This window comes from Lepidochelys olivacea (assembly GCF_965140295.1).
Source record: "Lepidochelys olivacea isolate rLepOli2 genome assembly, chromosome: 1".
Classification (NCBI taxonomy): domain Eukaryota; kingdom Metazoa; phylum Chordata; order Testudines; family Cheloniidae; genus Lepidochelys; species Lepidochelys olivacea.
The window spans coordinates 49,556,151-49,577,562 of NC_140411.1; the positions used below are offsets into that span (position 1 = coordinate 49,556,151).

At 45.2% G+C, this 21,412-nt stretch overlaps 1 protein-coding gene across 3 annotated transcripts in view; it reads left to right on the forward strand.

Moving 5' to 3' along the window:
• The window catches only part of FRY (FRY microtubule binding protein), a 320,853-nt gene that overhangs the window by 146,727 nt on the left and 152,714 nt on the right, over positions 1–21,412 (forward strand). For all 3 annotated transcript variants that reach the window (XM_084635515.1, XM_084635516.1, XM_084635517.1), the window contains exons 11-16: positions 5,279–5,380; positions 10,688–10,791; positions 11,308–11,416; positions 12,230–12,316; positions 18,012–18,183; positions 19,816–19,948. In XM_084635515.1, coding sequence (XP_084491641.1) covers positions 5,279–5,380; positions 10,688–10,791; positions 11,308–11,416; positions 12,230–12,316; positions 18,012–18,183; positions 19,816–19,948 — 707 coding nt within the window. The remainder of the gene's footprint in view (positions 1–5,278; positions 5,381–10,687; positions 10,792–11,307; positions 11,417–12,229; positions 12,317–18,011; positions 18,184–19,815; positions 19,949–21,412) is intronic.

A 21,412-nucleotide genomic window follows, 5' to 3' on the forward strand; every position in this document is an offset into this window, starting at 1 on the left:
AAGGAGATTCCACCACCTTCCTAGGTAACTCATTCCAATGCTTCATCACCCACCTACTGAAAAAGTTTTTCCTAATATCCAATCTAAACCTCCCCCACTGCAACTTGAGACCATTACTCCTTGTTCTGCATCTGCTACCACTGAGAACAGTCTAGATCCATCCTCTTTGGAACCCCCTTTCAGGTGGTTGAAAGCAGCTATCAAATCCCACCTCATTCTTCTCTTCTGCAGACTAAACAATCCCAGTTCTCTCAGCCTCTCCTCATAAGTCATGTGTTCCAGTCCCCTAATCATTTTTGTTGCCCTCTGCTGGACGCTTTCCAATTTTTCCACATCCTTCTTGTAGTGTGGGGCCCCAAACTGGACACAGTACTCCAGATGAGGCCTCACCAATGTCGAATAGAGGGGAATGATCACGTCCCTCAATCTGCTGGCAATGCCCCTACTTATACATCCCAAAATGCCATTGGCCTTCTTGGCAACAAGGACACACTGTTGACTCATATCCAGCTTCTCGTCCACTGTCACCCCTAGGTCCTTTTCTGCAGAACTGCTGCCGAGCCATTCGGTCTCTAGTCTCTAGTGGTGCATGGGATTCTTCCGTCCTAAGTGCAGGACTCTGCACTTGTCCTTGTTGAACCTCATCAGATTTCTCTTGGCCCAATCCTCTAATTTGTCTAGGTCCCTCTGTATTCTATCCCTACCCTCCAGTGTATCTACCACTCCTCCCAGTTTAGTGTCATCTGCAAACTTGCTGAGGGTGCAATCCACATCATCCTCCAGATCGTTAATGAAGATATTGAACAAAACTGGCCCCAGGACTGACCTTTGGGGCACTCCGCTTGATACCGACTGCCACCTAGACAGGGAGCCATTGATCACTACCCATTGAGCCCGATGATCTAGCCAGCTTTCTATCCACCTTATAGTCCATTCATCCAGTCCATACTTCTTTAACTTGCTGCAAGAATATTGTGGGAGACTGTATCAAAAGCTTTGCTAAAGTCAAGGAATAACATGTCCACTGCTTTCCCCTCATCCACAGAGCCAGTTATCTCGTCATAGAAGGCAATTAGATTAGTCAGGTATGACTTACCCTTGGTGAATCCATGCTGACTGTTCCTGATCACTTTCCTCTCCTCTAAGTGCTTCAGAATTGATTCCTTGAGGACCTGCTCCATGATTTTTCCAGGGACTGAGGTGAGGCTGACTGGCCTGTAGTTCCCTGGATCCTCCTTCCCTTTTTTAAAGATGGGTACTACATTAGCCTTTTTCCAGTCGTCCGAGAGCTCCCCCGATCGCCATGAGTTTTCAAAGATAATGGCCAATGGCTCTGCAATCACATCCGCCAACTCCTTCAGCACTCTCGGATGCGGCGCATCTGGCCCCATGGACTTGTGCTCATCCAGCTTTTCTAAATAGTCCTGAACCACTTCTTTCTCCACAGAGGGCTGGTCACCTCCTCCCCATGCTGTGCTGCCCAGTGCAATAGTCTGGGAGCTGACCTTGTTCGTGAAGACAGAGGCAAAAAAAATCATTGCGTACATTAGCTTTTTCCACATCCTCTGTCACTAGGTTGCCTCCCTCATTCAGTAAGGGGCCCACACTTTCCTTGACTTTCTTCTTGTTGCTAACATACCTGAAGAAACCCTTCTTGTTACTCTTAACATCTCTTGCTAGCTGCAACTCCAAGTGTGATTTGGCCTTCCTGATTTCACTCCTGCATGTGTGCCCAGTATTTTTATACTCCTCCCTGGTCATTTGTCCAATCTTCCACTTATTGTAAGCTTCTTTTTTGTGTTTAAGATGAGCAAGGATTTCACTGTTAAGCCTGCCATATTTACTATTCTTTCTACACATCGGGATGGTTTGTTCCTGTAACCTCAATAAGGATTCTTTAAAATACAGCCAGCTCTGCTGGACTCCTTTCCCCTTCATGTTATTCTCCCAGGGGATCCTGCCCATCAGTCCCTGAGGGAGTCAAAGTCTGCTTTTCTGAAGTCCAGTGTCCGTATTCTGCTGCTCTCCTTTCTTCCTTGTGTCAGGATCCTGAACTCGACCATCTCATGATCACTGCCTCCCTCCAATCCTTATGCTGAGTAGAACTTTCCTAAACAAATAACCTCATTGCAGATAATGGAGCTACTCACTAGAGTAAATGCTACTCAATTTGAGTAAGGGATAGAGTTGGGGCCTTTCTGTGTGATTGTTTACATACAGATACCACATAATGAAAAGTAATGAAATAGAATAGACTCCTGGGCACTGTTCCCTCTAAGCTGTGGCTGTGTGCACACGCACACAGATCCTAAACCCCGCGCACACGACGAAACACTGTGCTCACAAAATTTTGCACAGAAGCACAACAATTTGCACAGAAGAATTTTTTTGTGTGCACAGCCTGTCAAAAATTAGAGGGAACATTGCTCCAGGGATGATCTATTAGAAAAGCAAACATTGCAAAGAAGAAAAGAATGGTAAGCAGCTAGCAGTGAAAGCAGTAGCTGCAGATATTTCCAAGGGAAGGGCTATTGGCCTTCTTTAAACAAGAATACAAGCTACTTTAAATTTTAGGGGATGAGCTTTTGCTATGAGAATTATGTTTTGGGGATTATTAGTCATTGTTCAGTCAATATGTATGTAACCTATCTTGTCCTGTAGGCAGGGCCCTCCCTAGGGGTGTGCGGGGCCCGGGACATAGGCGCCAAGTTTCTAATCTACTGGGGGGTGCTCCCCCCTGGCTCCACCCAGGCCCCACCCTCACTCTGCTTCTTCCCACACCTGCTCCACCCCTCCCTGCCTCTTCCCTGCCCAGTTCCACTGCCTCCTATGAGCACACTGCGCCCTCGCTCCCCTCTCCCCCAGCACCTCCTGATGCACGAAACATCTGATCCGTGGCAGGTGGTAGGCACTGTGAGGGAGGGGAGGTGCTGATTGGCGGGGCTCGCCAGCAGGCAGGAGGCGCTGGGCGGAGGGGGAGGTTTTGGTATGGGGGCTCCTCCTCACAACCCCCACCCGCCTGCCTGCCTGCTGCTAGCCACTCGCCTCCCCGTTTGCCTCCTCACCCCTCCCACCTCATCTCCCTACTTGCCTCCTCATGATTTTATTGAAGCGCAGGGGCCCCCAGAGCACGGGGCCTGGGGCGGTCGCCCCAATTCCAAGGGACGGCTCTGCCTGTAGGGGCTGTTCATCTGCCACATACAAAAGTCTGGTGAGGAAGCCTTTTGTGAGGAAGCTTTAATTCTCCTCTGGGTACTACATTTCTGTGTGTTTTGATGTAGAACGCTAAAAAGTTATATGTATTTGGTCTTATGTGTCAGTGAACTTGGAGTTAAACTAGCTCGGGGCAGGCAAACTTTTTGGCCTGAGGGCCACATCGGGTTTCAGAAATTGTATGGAGGGTCAGTTAGAGGAGGCTGTGCCTCTGCAAACAGCCAGGCACGGCCCAGGCCCCGCCCCCTATCTGACCCCCACTGCTTCTTGCCCCCTGATGGCCCCCCTGGGACTCCTGCCCCATCCAACCCCCCCCCCGTTCCCTGACAGCCCCCCGGGACCCGTGCCCCTAACTGCCCCCAGTCACCCCATCCAACCCCCCCCCTTCCTGACTGCCCTCCCAGGACCCCTGCCCCATCCAACCACCCCTTCTCCCTGCTCCCTGACCACCCCCAGAACCCCCGCCCCTGACTGCCCCCCACCGCCCCATCCAACCCCCCCTCTCATTCCTGACTGCCCCCCCGAATCCCTGCCTAATCCAACTACCCCGTCTCCCTGCTCCCTGACCACCCCTGGAACCGCCCCACGTGCCCCCCACCACCCCGTCCAACCCCCCTCTCCTTCCTGACTGCCATCCCTCCCGGGACCCCTGCCCCATCCAACCACCCCTTCTCCCTGACCGCACCTGGAACCCCTGCCCCCATTCAACCCCCCTGTTCCCCGCCCTCTGACTGCCCTGACCCCTATCCATACCCCAGGCCCCAACCACCCCCAAACTCCCCTGCCCTCTATCCAACTCCCCCCCCCACTCCCTGCCCCCTGACCGCACTGCCTGGAGCACCGGTGGCTGGTGGCACTACAGTCGCGCTGCCCAGAGCACCAGGACAGGCAGCCGCGCCGCCCGGCTGGAGCCAGCCACGCCACCGCGCAGCACAGAGCACCGGGTCAGGCCACGGCCCTGCAGCTGCGCTGCCTCAGGTGCTCGCAGCCCCACTGCCTACAGCGTTGTGCCGGCGGCGCAGTGAGCTGAGGCTGAGGGGGAGGGAGGACAGAGCGGGAGGGGCTGGGGGTAGCTTCCCTGGGCCAGGACCTCAGGGGCCAGGCAGAACGGTCCTGCGGGCTGTAGTTTGCCCACCTTTGAACTAGCTACAGACAATGTGTGCCCTAGGTTGAGAGAAACAGGATTTGGATTTTACAGTGAGGTTTACATTTAGGGGCAAGCCTGAGGCTGAAATTTTAGGGTTAGTATTAAGACTCAGTTGTGTTTATGGTGCAGAAAGCTGCCTCCTCTTTGGTCATTGTTTTTTAAACAATGCATTTAAATAAGAACTGGCTGCATTTAAATAAGAACTGACCCAGAGGAGGAGCTTGGAACAGCAAGGTCACTGTCAAAATCAAGATTTATTCCTGACTTTTAGCCTAATCTTTTAGCTTAACAATAGCAATGCAAATGTCAAACATTGGTCAGAACAGATTTGGGAAAAGAACACCGCACACAGTTTTTGATTTTTCTATCCTTTGTCTTGCCTTTTTTTACACTCTGAGTAACTACCCTCCAGAAGGCTTATGTTTTGACCATAATTTAAACCATGTGCCCCTGGGATCTGACAGGTCTTCAAATAAATGACCATGGATTCTGAGGGGAGTTAGGTCTTCTGTAAACAACAAACAATGGCCTATGGGGATTCTAATGCTGAGTATGGTACGCAAAGCAATTCCTCAGCTACTACATTTTTCAGTTAACTAACACAGAAATTAGCCCTGTGCTGCTGCAAAATTTTGGCTCATTTTTAGGATTTATGAACAGTGATATAGTTAGGCATTTGATTGTTTTTGGTGCAAATGTAATTCTTCATTTGTACAGAGTAAATCATACAAATTCATAACAGCTTTAGAGATACATTCCTTTTAAATTATGTTATTGAACAATGTGTTTATGTTGGCTGGTGTATATAGCATAACACAGGGGCTCTAGGACTCTAAATGTACAATGGTTCTAGTGTTAAATTAGTTTGATGTTTTGTTGACATACAAATAATCCTGTATCATCTTTCTTTCTATTTAGGCTTTGTATCCTTTGGTAACATGCCTGCTTTGTGTCAGTCAGAAGCAATTCTTTTTAAACAGATGGCATATTTTCCTCAACAACTGCCTATCCAATCTCAAAGTTAGTATCTTATTTTCTTATTTAATACTTTGCTAGCTCACTGTACGTAGCCTGGGTCATCTTTAGTTTTACGTGATTTAGCTTTTTGATAATAGCTGAATCTATCAGTAATTTTATTTCTTAGCAATGCTTTTATAATTTAACAATACAGATTTGTCAATGAAAAAAATATTCCTATGCCTAGTTTGAATTTCTCATATCTTTGTTAATGGAGAGTGGCTTGAACCAAACAACCCAAATATTGCATATGCATGTGAGGACAGACTAAATTGTTGGTAAAAGTTAGCCAGGAATGGAGTGGAAGAAGAAAATTGCAAAATGTTATTTTTGAACCTTTTATTTCATTCATTCTTAAACTGGAGCACTTGCTGCTAGCCTGAGGATAGCTGGCTGGTCACATGGTACTGATTCTCCTTTTTTCAATCTGAAAGTCTCATTAAAGAAACTAAAACTAAATTAAAATGTTTGTGGTACTCCTGTTTCTGTCCACCTAAACAACTGATGTTCTTTATTTATTTAGTTAAAGTGTTATTAGTTATTTAGTTTAGTGTATTTAAATCATTCTGACATATTTGTAAATGTTTTTAATGTCTTTATTTAGTGACTGTGGCTTGAGTAATGTTAAAATTAAATATGTTGTTCATGCTAATACATGAAGCTCTGCATTAGCAAAGCTATCCTTTCATGCTCACTTATACTGTACGTTAACTGGAAAGCTGCTTGGTCAAAGTTCAGACCAATGTCATTCAGGCACATAAATCAGCAGAAGAGGGAGGGAGTTAGGTGGGACAATGAAAGCATTTCTGTGTTCTAAACAGTAAGATAAGGTGGTTTTTAGAAAGTTGTCTGTAGGCTTTACTTTATACCTTATACCACCTTAAACTTATCTCAGCTAATCAATTTTTGGATGGTTAGCAAGCATTCAAGAAACAAAGGTTTTTATGTGGGTTTTTTTGTGGGGCCTTTTTAAAACCTAATACATAGGCATAGTTTGGGAGGACATGGGGGCGGGGAGGGCGGCATTGCTCCCCAAACTGCAAGCCCTGGGCAAGTGTGGAATTTGCTTCCCCCCCACAACCCTGCTCAGCCCCGTTGGCCTGGCTGGAGCAACTTCCTGAACTACGCCTGTGACCTCATATGGTGGATATTATTATTTGTTTTGCATAGATATGTACTTTACAGTATTACAGACTTATCCCAACCTGCCAGAATAAAATCCCATCTGCTCCTCAGCAAACTCCCATTGACTTCTATATGGCCAAGACATCACCCTGGCAGAAATAGATAAAGTATGTGATTGTCAGGAAACTTGGGCACTTTCAGACCAGAGGGATAAAAGTTCCGGAGTCAAAGGCCATCACTGAGAATAACATGTTATAAGCTAGGAACTATAAGTAACACTCAGGCATCCCAGATGACCTCATTAGCTAGGGTAGAATGAAGTTAAAGCTGAAAAGAAGAGACGAAGCAATGGAACTGCCCATGAATAAATCCCAGATGACCACTGCAAATATTTGGATGTATTAGGGCAAAATTATAGAGGAATTTCGGAGTAATACAAATTCTGCCCTTATATTAAAAGGGAATCAAGTGGGCCTGCTGTATGTGCCACTGTGATTGCAGGGCAGAATCTCTCAGGGTATGCCAAAACCATGCACCAACAGGTATCCTGTGCTGCTGTTTTAAAAGAAGCAACATGTTTCTCTGGTTAGCATGTGCTGCTAGTGGGGGTGGGGCTGGACAGATTCCATAGCTGGCATATCGCGACACCTCTGGAATGTGGTGCACCAACTAATTCAGTTACGGGTCTCCTCATAGCCATCTGGGGAGTGCTAGGTAGAGATACTTCGTCTTATGGCCAGCAGCTCTGCACTGCCCTGTAGCACAAAACAAACAGTAAATTGCTGTAAGGACATAGGTGAGAGATTCCCCTGATGGATCAGAATCTGGAAGTAGAGTAAATCCAGTGTAGCCAGCTGCATGCTTTTACTTGCTCCTCCTCCCCTCTGGCACAGGGGGAACTGTAGGACAAACTGTGGTTATTAAGGGTCTACTTGCTTAACTTTGAGAATGGTGAGCAGTACAACAGAGGTCAATAAAACTTACTCATTTGACTAAATGTTTTGCTGGATCAAGGCCAAAATTATGCTAGATGCTGAAAAGTGACTTAGGCCTTGTCTACACTGTGAAATTAGGTCTATTTTATAGAAGTCGATTTTTAGAAACCGATTTTATACAGTCGATTGCATATGTCCACACTAAGCACATTAAGTCGGTGGAGTGCATCCTCACTACCGTGGTTAGCATCGATTACAGAGTGGTGCACTGTGGGTAGCTATTGCACAGTTCCCGCAGTCTCCACTGCCCACTGGAATTCTGGGTTAAGCTCCCAATGCCTGATGGGACAAAAACATTGTCGCAGATGGTTTTGGGTACATGTCGTCAGGCCCCGCTTCATCCCTTCCTCCATGAAAGCAACGGCAGACAATCGTTTCACGCCTTTTCCTGGGTTACCCATGCAGACACCATAACACGGCAAGCATGGAGCCCGCTCAGCTCACAGTCACCGTACGTCTCCTGGGTGCTGCTGGCAGATGTGGTACTACATTGCTACACAGCAGCAGCTCCTTGCCTTCGCAGCTGACGGTGCAGTAGGACTGATAGCCATTGTACGTCTCCTGGGTGCTCCTGGCAGACCTCAGTGAGGTCGACCAGGGGCGCCTCGACAGACATGGCTATTCTCCTCTTAGAGCACCGAATGGGAGCCAGAGACTCCAGGTCATTCTCTTCTTTAAGTTTCATCTCATGGAGATTCAGTCCTGCCTGGAATATCATGCGAGCTGGAGGCTTCTGCCTCAGGTTGCTCTCCCAGCCAGCAGCACCACGTGGTCGCACCTACCCCAGCCTACCCTTGCTCCCATGGCTTATGAAGCCTAGACAGTAGTAAGGAGCAGTTCAACTATAGGGTGAGCAAGTGCAGAATGGTGGTAGAATGTGCCTTTGGACGATTAAAAGCTTGCTGGTGCTGTTTGCTGACTAGGTCAGACCTCAGCGCAACCAACATTCCCATCGTTATTGCTGCTTGCTGTGTGCTCCATAATATCTGTGAGAGTAAGGGGGGGACATTTATGGCAGGGTGGGAGGTTGAGGCAAATCGCCTGGCATCCGATTTTGAACAGCCAGACACGAGGGTGATTAGAAGAGCACAACAAGGCATGCTGCGCATCAGAGAGGCTTTGAAAACCAGTTTCATGACTGGCCAGGCTTCAGTGTGACAGCTGTGTGTGTTTCTCCTTGGTGCAAACCCGCCCCCTTTGTTGATTTTAATTCCCTGTAAGCCAACCACCCTCCCCCCTTCGAAATAAAGTAACTATTGTTTTGAAACCATGCATTCTTTCTTTATTAATTAAAAAAAAAAAGAGATAACGGACAAGGTAGCCTGGATGGGGTCGGGGAGGAGGGAAGGACAAGGCCACATATCTTATTGTAGCCACACGAAAAATCAAACTGTTTGAATGACAGCCTTCTGTTGCTTGGGCCATCCTCTGAAGTGGAATGGCTGGGTGCCCGGAGCCTCCTCCCCCGCCCCCCGCGTTCTTGGACCTCTGGATGAGGGGGCTATTGAACATGGGGAGGAGGGTAGGCGGTTATACAGTGGATGCAGCGGGGGGTCTGTGCTCTTGTTGGCTTTTCTGCAGCTCCAACAGGCGCTTCATCATCTCCATTTGCTCCCCCATTAGCCTCACCATCGCGTCCTGCCTCCGCTATTCGCACTCACTTAATTCTTTCCTGGCCTCTGCCACTGAATGCCTCCATGCATTGCCCTATCAGTGCGGGAGGACTCTGTAGTTTCCGCATTGGAGTGTTGCTCTTTTAAGACTTCTGAAAGCATGCTTCACACCTCGTCCCTCTCAGATTTTGGAAGGCACTTCAGATTCTTAAACCTTGGGTCGAGTGCTGTAGCTATTTTTAGAAATCTCACATTGGTGCCTTCTTTGCATTTTGTAAGATCTGCAGTGACAGTGTTCTTAAGTCAAACAACATGTGCTGGGTCATCATGAGAGACTGCTATAACATGAAATATATGGCAGAATGCGGGTAAAACAGAGCAGGGGACATACAGTTCTCCCCCAAGGAGTTCAGTCACAAATTTTATTAATGCACTATTTTTTTTTACAAACATCATCAGCATGGAAGCATGTCCTCTGGAATGGTGGCTGAAGCATAAAGGGGCATATGAATGTTTAGCATATCTTGCATGTAAATACCTTGCAAAGCCTGCTACAAAAGTGCCATGCGAATGCCTGTTCTCATTTTCAGGTGACATTATAAATAAGAAGCAGGCAGCAGTATCTCCCATAAATGTAAACAAACTTGTTTGTCTTAGCGATTGGCTGAACAAGAAGTAGGACTGAGTGGACTTGTAGGCTCTAAAGTTTTATATTGTTTTGTTTTTGAGTGCAGTTATGGAACAAAAAAAATCTACATTTGTAAGTTACACTTTCACAATAGAGATTGCACTACAGTACTTGTATGAGGTGAATTGAAAAATACTATTTATTTTAACTATCATTTTTACAATGCAAATATTTGTAATAAAAAATATAAAGTAAGCACTGTAGCTACCCAAAGGCTAAAACAACTGAGCACCACATCAGATGAAGGGGAAACAGGAGACTTTACTGGTTCAAACTTCCAAAAAAACCCAACACAGGTGTTATTCTCATCCTCAAATGTTACCCAGTCTGACTGGTCATTCTATCTAAGTTTAAATGTTGTCATTTTTAAATGTGTGCAGTATATAATACATTTATTGGATGTATGATTAATATCAGTGCATAAAAATGGAATAAGATTTGTATTATCAAAAGTCTGACAGCTTAATTGAAGATGAAATTTTTGTCTAGATTTGAATAGGATTGGTTTCCATAGTGATTCTTAATTGCACTACATCTCATCTATTTTATGCTAACACAGACACTTAGGATGTCTGAAATCTTTAATAGTATTTTAATAATGGGTCATTTAGAAACAAGTTTTAAAAAACTTTTAAGATTAAATTCTGTACAATGATAATGTTATATGTTTTTCTATGTGCCAGTACTATATTTGGGCATCAAGCAGCTGTGTGTTTCCACGTCTTTTTATGATGCTCAGTACCAAAGCTATAAATCTTGGCATGCACTAAGAGTGGATATGCAGCCCAAACTTCCTTTATAGGTTGTGCTCCTAGAAAGAATTAGAAGGATTTGTAGAGTTAAGACTTAACTGGCTGAAATCTATTGTTTGCTTGTGTTTTTCTTCTAGAACAAGGACCCCAAAATGGCTCGAGTTGCACTGGAGTCTCTCTACAGACTACTATGGGTTTACATGATTAGAATTAAATGTGAAAGCAATACAGCTACCCAGAGGTAAAGTTTTGCAGTTGTAATTGTAACCAGGCCCCTTTGCTGTGAATGTTTCCATTGTAGAAGTCCAGTGGCTCCACTGAGTGTCCTTGATCTAGAAGAGATTCTTCTGTCAAATGTGCACAATAAAGTATTCCCTTTTGTGACATTTAACAATTTTTCTCCTGCTTTTTTCAATTACTATACCAAAAGCTTTTGCTTTTGGAAGAGCCAGAATATAAACAGACTCACTCTTTTCTTCTGGAAATAGTGGAAATTGAAAGAGAAGTGTGTTATTGGCAGGATTGTGGATGCTTGCAGCACAATAACAAAATAGCAATAACTCCAAACTTAGAAACAAAGAAATAGAGCAAGCTACTACTGCACCTTTTAATTTGGAAACGCCTCTCCATACCTGAGGCTTTCTAAATGAGACCAAGATTTCCAGACAGAATTTGGGATGATTAAACAAGAAGATACACCTGCCACTCATCTGCAAGGAATGGAACTGTGCTAATACTTGCTTTTTTCTTTTCTTAGTCGACTTATAACCATTGTCACAACGCTATTCCCAAAAGGGTCCCGTGGTGTGGTACCAAGGGATATGCCTCTAAACATCTTTGTGAAAATTATACAGTTCATTGCACAGGTATGGAAAAGAACTGTGTCCAAGTAATGAATAATTTATTTTCCTAATAAATTATTAATAGCAGAATAAACTCGGTATTGTGTCACTTTATTCATCCCCCACTAATGATAGCCTTCTCTTAGGCAATGGTAAATTGTGGGTGTGGATTAGGCTAGAAATGATAGTGGAGTTGCACTGGTGTAAAACAAGGGAAAGTGGCAGGATCGGTTCCAGTAATGCAATTTTAATGCAGGGACTGACACACATAATGTTATTCGGTATTAATGGGAGTTTACCACATAAATTCTGCACTCACAGTAGAATTCTAGTCTCCTTTGTGGCTTCAGTTCAGCAAACCATCCCCATTTAGCAAAGCACTTACATGTATGCTTAAAATTAAGCCCTTGCTTAAGTGCTTTGCTAAATGGGCTTGCACTTAAGCATATACTTAAATGCTTTGCTGAATTTTAGACACATTGCATCTGTGAATAGACTTTTGTTTTATAAAATAGCACATTAATACTACAATTGCTCAAGTGAAATTCAAATAATTTAAAAAAGAGACGTTCAAAGTTACTCATTTAGGTACCTAAATTAAGTGGCCAGATTTTCAAAAGTGCTCAGTACTCAGCAACTTCCATTTAGATAGTAGCTGGAATAGGAGTTGAGTTGTACTGAAAGTCTAGAACACATTGTGGGTGCTGTGCACTTTTGAAAATATGATCCTAAATAAATTTAAATAAATCCTGATGACATCCTGCTTCAATATTTCTTTTGCATTTAACAAAAGAAGCAACTTCATATGATTTGTAACAATTCCTTTTTCCATTTTAGGAACGTTTAGATTTTGCAATGAAAGAAATTATCTTTGACTTTCTTTGTGTTGGAAAACCAGCAAAAGCTTTCAGTCTGAATCCAGAGGTATGACATATATGCACACTCTTTACTGAAATATGTATTTATTGCATTATGTTCAGCTTTAATTTTGATTGCTTAGAATAATTTATATTCTTCTTCAAGTGCTTGTTCATCTCAATTCCAATCAGGTGTGTATGCGCTGCATGAATGACAGCCGGAAGATTTTTCCCCTGGCAGTATCCGTAGAGTTGGCCTGGGTGCCCCCTGGAGTTGCACCTACATGGCGCCCAATATAGGGCCCTGCCAACCTGACCCTCCCTCCATTCCTTCTTACTGCCAGTGACGGCTAGCTGGAACTTCTCTTGCTCGTGCTTCTGCAAACACCTCTAGTAGTGTCCCACTATCATTTGTATATAGTTAGATTCTTAGTTAGTAGTATTAGCAGTGTTAGCAGTTTCTCTAAGTTTCTGTTTGAGGGTTCCAGCTAGGTTCCAGGGTTCCCTGTTTCGTCCCCCAACACCAGGGTATGCCTCAGTCACCGGGGTTCAAACCGTGTGAAGTCTGTGGTAAATTGATGCCAAGGAGCGACCCGCACATTTCTTGTTTGAAGTGCCTTGGCAAGAGTCACCAAAAGGACAAGTGCTGCATTTGCAAAGGGTTTCGGCTAGGAACCCTTAAGGATCGCAAGCAGAGACTTAGAATTGTCCTCCTGGAGGCAGCCCTCTGCCCACAGTCCGACCTCAGGTCATTCGATCCTGTGCCAAGTGCGTCCTCCTCTGTGCGTGGCGCCAATGGTGAACAAGCCGGCACTAAGGAAGGAGGCTAAGGACTCCCAGCACTGAAACGGTGCTGAGCATAAGACTTCTGGTAGCTGCCAGTCTTCATCCACGTGCTCCAAAAGAAAAAGAGGCAGGAGAGACGGTGCTCTCCCCCTCTTAAGCCTTAGGAGCCAGCGACTGGGAGGCCTCAGCCCATCCAGCCTAAGTTGGGCCCAGCACCTCCCAGGAGCTCGTCAACTCCTGCGCTGCCAGGGGTCCAGTCGAGTCTGACCCACTACCGTTCTCCAGACCGTCAGACCGAGATATTCAACTCCCCTCCTCTCCAAAGACTTTTGAGGTGGCACAGGACCATATTCGCCTCACAGCACTGCCTTCTCCAAGGAGGGACGAGGCACTGGTCATAACCCAGGCACCTATCCCATCTAGGGCAAGCCGGCGATGATGTCACACCGCTCCCCATCTCCGCGATGCCACTCCCTGGTGCCGGCTGCCCATGTGGGGGGACCACACCAATCCCCAGAGGCCTGGCACTGCTCATCAGCACCACCCAGTACCGCTCCTCCGTGGTCTTCCTTTTTCGAGACCTCGGAGTCTGAGGCAGAGTCCTATCAGTTAGATAGGTCCAGCAGTAGGAAGTCTAGATCTTGGCGACACTGCCAGCCTCCTCCAGCACTGTGGCCACCTCAATGGCAACCACCACTCAGTGGCCCTTTTGGACTCCCTGGGCCTATCATCAAGCCCAGGGTCAGAGCCAGGCATCGAGATGCAGGTTGGTGTTGGTCACCCCCACGCAGCAGCTGGCACCAGAAACGACGCCGGTACCTCTGCTTGCTGCTCAGACCTCCGTGCCAATGACCATCTCGGCACCGACCTCCTTGGCACCGGCGACTGCAGCACCAGCGTTTATAGCACCCCAATGGACAAAGTGACCCTCTTGGGGCCAAGGGCACTGACTAAGGCCATGTGCTGTGCTCTCGGCCTCCTCCTCCCCAGATGAGGCCATTGTGGGCACATCAACAGGCCCCATCTTGGAAGATAGGGTCCTGCAACAGTCGTCGTGCAGGGTGGCCCAGAACTTGGGGATCCAGGCAGAGGAGCTGGTAGAGGATACTGATCTAGAGGATACAGGGTGGACATCCTTGCCCCCTCTGGGCCCTCACGCATTGCTATGCCACTCATCAAAACTATAACTGAAACCACAAAACCACAAAAACTTTGTGGCAGACGTCAGCCTATTTGCCCCCTAAAGAGAAGAGAAAAGAGAGATGCTATTTCATCCCCTCAAGGAGATATGAGCATCTCTATTCCCACCCTACACCCGACTCCTTGGTGGTGGATGCTGCAAACCCAAGGGAGTGTCTGGGGTTTCAGGGACCCTCCCCTAAAAATTGGGAGGTGAAAAAGTGGACTTGTTCGGGAGAAAAGTCTACTCCACTGGTGGTTTGCAGCTCTGCATTTCAAACCAGCAGGCCATCATTAGTAGGTATGCCTTTAATACCTGTGAGCGATGGCCAAGTTTGCCAAGCTATTGCCACCAGACACCCACTCCTAAATTAATGCCTTGGTGGAGGAAGGCAAACTCATTTCTAGGGCCTCCTTGCAGGCGGTTCTTGATGGTGCTGACGCAGCAGCCCGAACCATGGCTACGGAGATGGCCATGAGAAGGTCCTCTTGGCTCAATGTCTGTGGGCTTCCTTACCAAGTCCAAGAGACCATCCAAGACCTACCCTTTGAAGGTCAGGCCCTTTTCTCTGAAAAAACAGCCAGGAGACTGCACAGTTTAAAAAACTTGAGGGCCACCCTCAACTCCCTGGGCATACACATCCCCACTACACAGCGCAGACACTTCAGGCTGCAGCCTCTTCAGCAGTTTTACCAACAAAACCAGACAGGACGGTTCCTGGAGGAGGAATGGGGTGGCAGGAAAAGGCCACACCCGTCCTCAGGCCACAGCTCTAGCCAACCCGAGCCACCTTCGGGCCCCAAACCAGCCTTTTGAAGGTGTGGTTGAGGATGGCACACCTGGACAAGAACTGGACCTACCCCGCAGGCTCATCAAGGGCCACTCCAGATCTCAAGTGGAGGCACAAGTCGACTTCATAAGAACAACGTTTGACGAACTGGGCCTCCTTCTGAACGAGGGGAAATCAGTGCTGTCCAGGGTTCATAGGGGAAGTACCTGAGTCGACACAAGCCAGGGCATACCTCCCGGAAGCAAGGTTTCGGTCCCTCAGCAACATCATACAAGGTCTAAGGCAGTTCCCTACCACAACAGCAAGGAATTGTCTGAAACTTCTAGGACACATGGCTGCTTGTACCTTTGTGGTGCAACACACCAGCCTCAGACTCTGGCCTCTCCAATCGTGGCTAGCCTCGGTGTATTGGCCAGCTCGGGACAGTTTGGACAGGGTTGTGACTCTGCCTCGCTCAGTCCTCAACGCCCTCCAGTGGTGGCTTGACCCACAGGTAGTATGTGTGGGAGCCCATACTATCAGCCCTCAGCCTTCTCTCTCCCGAGTGACAGATGCGTCAGTTATGGGCTGGGGAGCATATTTGGGAGACCTCAGGACACAAGGCCTCTGGTCTCAGGCGGAACTTGCTTCCACGTCAACGTCAGAGAGCTGAAAGTGGTACACCTGGCATGCCAGACTTTCTGAGCCCACTTAAGAGGGAGATGTGTATCAGTTATGACAGACAACACAACGGGGATGTTTTATATCAACAAACGGCGGGGTGCACGCTCCTCTCTCCTGTGCCAGGAAGCCCTCATGCTGTGGGACTTCTACGTAGAACATTTGATATATCTGCAAGCATCGTACCTCCCTGGAGTACAAAACGAGTTGGCGGACTATCTCAGAAGGTCATTCCAAGGCCACGAGTGGTCCCTTCGTCCGGACATTGCGAACTTGGGGGCTTTCCCCAGATAAACCTCTTCACCACGCGACGCAACAGGAAGTGCCAGAAGTTTTGTTCCTTCCTGAATCACAGTCCAGGTTCCATCACGGGCGTGTTTCTTCTCCCATGGGAAGGCCATCTCCTATACGCATTTCCACCTATCCCTCTCGTTCACAAGCTGCTCCTCAAGATTTGGAGGGCACGAGCTTTGGTGATATTGATAGCTCCAGCCTGGCCCCACCAGCACTGGTACACATCGCTCTTGGAAATGCTCCAGTCACCTTGCCGCTCTTCCCGGACTTACTAACTCATGACCACGGCCACCTCCAACACCCGAACCTTGAGTTGCTGCACCTCACAGCGTGGAAGCTCCATGGCTGAACCTGACGGAGCTCTCTTGCTCGGAACAGGTTAGACAAGTTCTGCTTGGGAGAAGGAAGCCTTCCACAAGGGCTACCTACCTTGCCAAGTGGAAGAGATTTTCTGGTTGGCACAGCACCATTCGTTTCTGACGCTTGTCTCCATGCCACTTATATTAGACTCTCCTCCATCTCAAGCAGCAGGGGCTGTCCATGTCATCAATAAAGGTTCACTTGGCCGCCATCTCTGCCTTCCACCCAGTCGCAGAGGGCCGGTCAATCTTCGTCAACCCTATGGTCAGCTGTTTCCTGAAAGGTCTCAACAAGCTATACCCGCAAGTCAGGCAGCTGGTCCCGGCCTGGGACCTCAATCTGGTCCTTTCCAAATTGATGGGGCCACCCTTCAAACCACTGGTGACTTGTTCCCTGCTTTACCTGTTGTACAAGGTGGCTTTTCTGGTAACGATAATCTCAGCCAGAAGCATGTCCAAGCTCAAGGCCCTAACATCAGAGCCCCCTTACATGATGTTCTGTAAGGATAAGGTTCAGCTGAGGCCACATCCTGTGTTCCTCCCAGAGGTTGTCTCCCAGTTTCATATCAGCCAGGACATCTTCCTCCCAGTGCTCTCTCCTAAGCTGCACTCGAGCGGCAGGGAGCAGAGGCTTCACTCATTGGACATCTGCAGAGCACTAGCCTTTGAAAGAACAAAACTGTTCCAGAAGTCCATTCAACTGTTTGTGGCTGTGGTAGACAGGATGAAAGGTCTACCAGTCTCCTCTCAATGAATTTTGTCGTGGATCATGTCCTGCATCTGAGAGTGCTACAACCTGGCAGTGGTGCCTGCCCCTCCGATCACTGCACACTCCACCAGGGCGCAGGCCTCTTCAGCCACTTTCCTGGCTCAGGTTCCTACTCAGGAAATATGCAGGGCAGCGATGTGGTCCTCCATATACACTTTCACCACACATTACGCAATCACCCAGCAGACCAGAGATGACACGGCCTTTGGCAGAGCGGTACTACAATTGGTGGACAACTCCAACCCCGCCTCCTGAACTTGGGCTTGTGAGTCACCTGATTGGAATTGACGTGAACAAGCACTCGAAGAAGAAAAAACGGTTATTCACCTTCTCGTAACTGTTGTTCTTCGAGATGTGTTGTTCATGTCCATTCCAATACCTTCCCTCCTACCCTTCTGTCGGAGTCTCCAGCAAGAAGGAACTGAGTGGGGGTCGGGTTGGCAGGGCTCTATATTGGGTGCCATGTAAGCGCGACTCCAGGGGGTGCACAGGCCAACCCTATGCATACTGCTAGGGGAAAAATCTTCTGGCTATCATGCATGCAGCGTGCACACACCTGATTGGAATGGACATGAATAACACATCTCGAAGAACAACAGTTACGAGAAGGTGAGTAGCCGTTTTTTATTTTAGCCTTATTTAATACAAGATATGATGCATTGTAGGAAATATTGTTGAATGTTTATACCACGGATTTTTTGTAATTGCCACAACTGTATGGAGTTTGCATTATAGACATAGATATATGTACTAACATTTAATGTGGTTGAGTAGAAACATTTTATTCTGTTCAAATTTTGGCAGAGGGAAATATCTCTGTAATTTAATTTATTCAGATTTGGTATAGCAAAATTTTATTTCTGAAATGTGAGCAGAGTGGTAATTATTTGACTATGCTATTCATTCATATTTTGAACTTTACAGAGAATGAATATTGGTCTGAGAGCTTTCTTGGTGATTGCTGATAGCTTGCAGCAAAAAGATGGTGAACCTCCAATGCCAGTTACTGGAGCTGTCCTTCCCTCTGGAAACACTCTAAGAGTGAAGAAAACTTACTTAAGCAAAACTCTCACAGAGGAGGAAGCTAAAATGATAGGTCAGTAAAAGGCATGTAATAATGTGCAAACTTATAATGACCAGTGAAACCATGTACAAGACTTCTAAGTGAATATGTAGAAAATTTTAATATAGTTATGTATTTAATTGTATTTTTATTTATCATGTATTTTTAGTTAAATATATCCTTTAGACTGATTAATTCTATTTTCTTAAATTTAAGCTTATTGGGATATATTTAATGATTCATTGAGTATGTAAGTAAATAGATAAATCTTCTGAATGCTGAATATTTGTTTGTTTGTTCAGTTTCCCTGCTAGTAATTGAAATACAGTGTTTGTACTCCACATGTATTCACTAGTTTGAGAAACACCATCAGTTGTAGAGTATCTATATTTTGAGTACTGGAAGAAACTGGAAGCAAGTACTGGAAGCAAGTGCAGTATAATTCCCCACCAATGAAAAATATTTTGTGTACTATAGTATATAATCATGATAATAAAAAACTATAAAAATTTAAGGCCCAATCCTATAAACACTTACTACTAGGTATTAGTGCTAATCATATTTACTTCAATTACTATTCACATTAGTAAGCTCTGCAGCTAGTATGAAAAGTCTGCAGGATTGAATTCTTGTTATTAATTTATTTCTTGTTACTGTAGTTTTGCAGCAAAATATTTAGCACCTGCTTTAAACGGTCTGGTTTCCACTTCGTGAGGCTGCATTCGTTGTTTTTTTTATAAACAGAATTTTAATTCTGAAATGAAATGGAGAGTCAATTATTCATGTTCAATGTAATATAAAATCATGGTAGATTACTTATTCATATGTTTCCCACACTACCATGGGATTTAGAGCATATGAAGAAGTTGAATGTTGAGGTCATTTCAGAGTTCTGAACCTATGCTGGCTTTATCTGCTAAAAAGTGAAATAGCTAGAGAAAAGCAGATTAAGAAATACCTCTTGATTGGTGGTGATTTATCTAAAGTTTCCTTGGGATTCTTTGAAAAGCTCAGCCTAATAGGATAAAAGTAAAAAGTGTTATGTTTTGGGGTTTACATTTTTAATTGTGTAAATTATATCTCCCTTTAAATTATCTGATTTCCATTTGCGAGTGTATCACAGTATGAAGCTAATATCGTATTTAATACAAAACAGCATGACCTAATTTTTCATACCAAAAGAGTATTTTGAGAGCTAGTTCAAATCCAATTTTTGTGTTAATTTTAAGACTAGCTGCTGGCTCAGAACCTTTATTTTTGTCAGGTTTCTTTAAAGCTCTCAAAGTCTAAGAGGGTGGCTAAATATATAATAAAGCTTTTCAGGACGTGGACTAGAATTATATAAAATTCAGTTTTCATTTAAACACTTACAGTCAGATTTCAGTTACTAAGCTACTAAGGCTGTGTTAGTATCTTTTCCCATAAGTAGTCCAAATCATTGGGACTACTCTCAGAGTAGGGTACTACTCACCATGAGAAAGGGTAGCTGATCTGGCTCTGAATCAGGTTGTAGTAAATTGAGGCAATAGGTTACATTATAGTTAAAACTTTGTGTTTTTTTACTTCTTGTAACATTACTAGAATAAGGCTCTCCCTTCTTCAAAATGCCTGAATCTCTATTAATATTATGTTCTTCTTTAAAAATTTAAATATATATTTTTACAGGTATGTCATTGTATTATTCTCAAGTAAGAAAAGCTGTGGACAACATACTAAGACATCTTGATAAAGAAGTCGGACGATGCATGATGCTAACTAACATACAGATGTTAAACAAGGAACCTGAAGACATGATCACGTGAGTGTTAAATGAAAGTAAAGAAAAATCCCATATGATTGAAAAAATAACTCAAAAGGACCTTTTGCTTTATTTTTTCCAACCAGTCTCAAGTTCTGTCTTAGCTGTCATAGGGACAGAGAGTGACAAGTACAATTTGCTAATGTATACAATTAGTGCCTTTTGTGAAATCCACCATTTGTGGGTACAGCAGGACTGGTCAGTGATGTCACCCCCTCTCTTAATTAGAAAATATAGCTTTGTTTTTCTGGATTTTAGTGTTTATTTGCATGCATGTGGTAAAGCGGCCAAATGACCTCAGAATTTTAGGAATGGGAAGGTAGTGTAAAAAGCACCAGTGTCCACAATGCAGGCCTATCAGCAGAGTATGTAAAGGAATGACTCAGACCACTGTTGCTAAATATTTCTGCCATCACTGAACTTCAAAATGGTGTCAGTAAATTTTGAGAACTACAGTTAATAGTAAAGAAGTTTTGAAATTTCTCCTCAATGTCCATGACTACAGTCAAAATCAAACCTTCATTACAATCCCAAGTCATCTTGTGGTGATGGCCTCGAATTTAAGAGGATTAAAAGGAGCATTTCTTCACTGGTGCATTCATAAATACATTCAGTATGAATCACTGAACAAGTTCTCTGTTGAGTGTTCCAGGGGAAAGGGATTTTTACTAGATACAGAGCAATCTGAGGTGTCATGTGATGAAGGAAGCCGGGCAGCTGCTTGCAGAAAACTGCCTTGATGGAAAGAGGAGCCAGATCATTGGACAGACATTGCCCATCCTTGTTGTGGGAGGGACAGAGCGAGTTGTTGTACAATCAGAGAGCCAGCCCTTTAAAGGAGGCTTGCCCCTTGTAGAGAATGAGACCATTGGAGAGATATGGTAGCAGAGAGGCAGCTGGACTGTTGTGGATTTTTGATAGGTTTGTCAGACAAAATGGCCAACTTACCAGCAGTACAGCAAATACCCAGTCAACTCCACTAATTGGCTGAAATCCAGCCATTGTTACGGCTGTGAATAACCTTTGTGTTGTAACTGCCTTTCCTCTGTTCTCCTTTGTTGGTTCCCATTGCTCTGTTAGTCTAAATTAGATTGTAAGCTCTTTGGCTCAGGAACTCTGTCATCTTTTATTTCTATTAAACATCATGCACACCAATGTTACTATGTAAATAATAATAATGCTATTTCAGCATCAAAGTGTTATGCTTGGTGCTCATACCCATAATGCTCATCAGTGCTCACAGCTATTTCAGAGCATTTTGGGTGTCCAAGCTTTTTAGGAAAAATTAATGGTCATGACACACCCTTTTTTTTCAGCTCAGGCAGACATACCATGTCTCTTGTTAAGAGGGAAAAAAGGGGGAAGATGGTTTGAGTCCCTGCCATGCTAGTCATGGGAGCCCCAAACCCTCTTTCTCCGCTCTTTTAAAGAATACCTCCTTTAAATCCTTAACTAATCCATTTT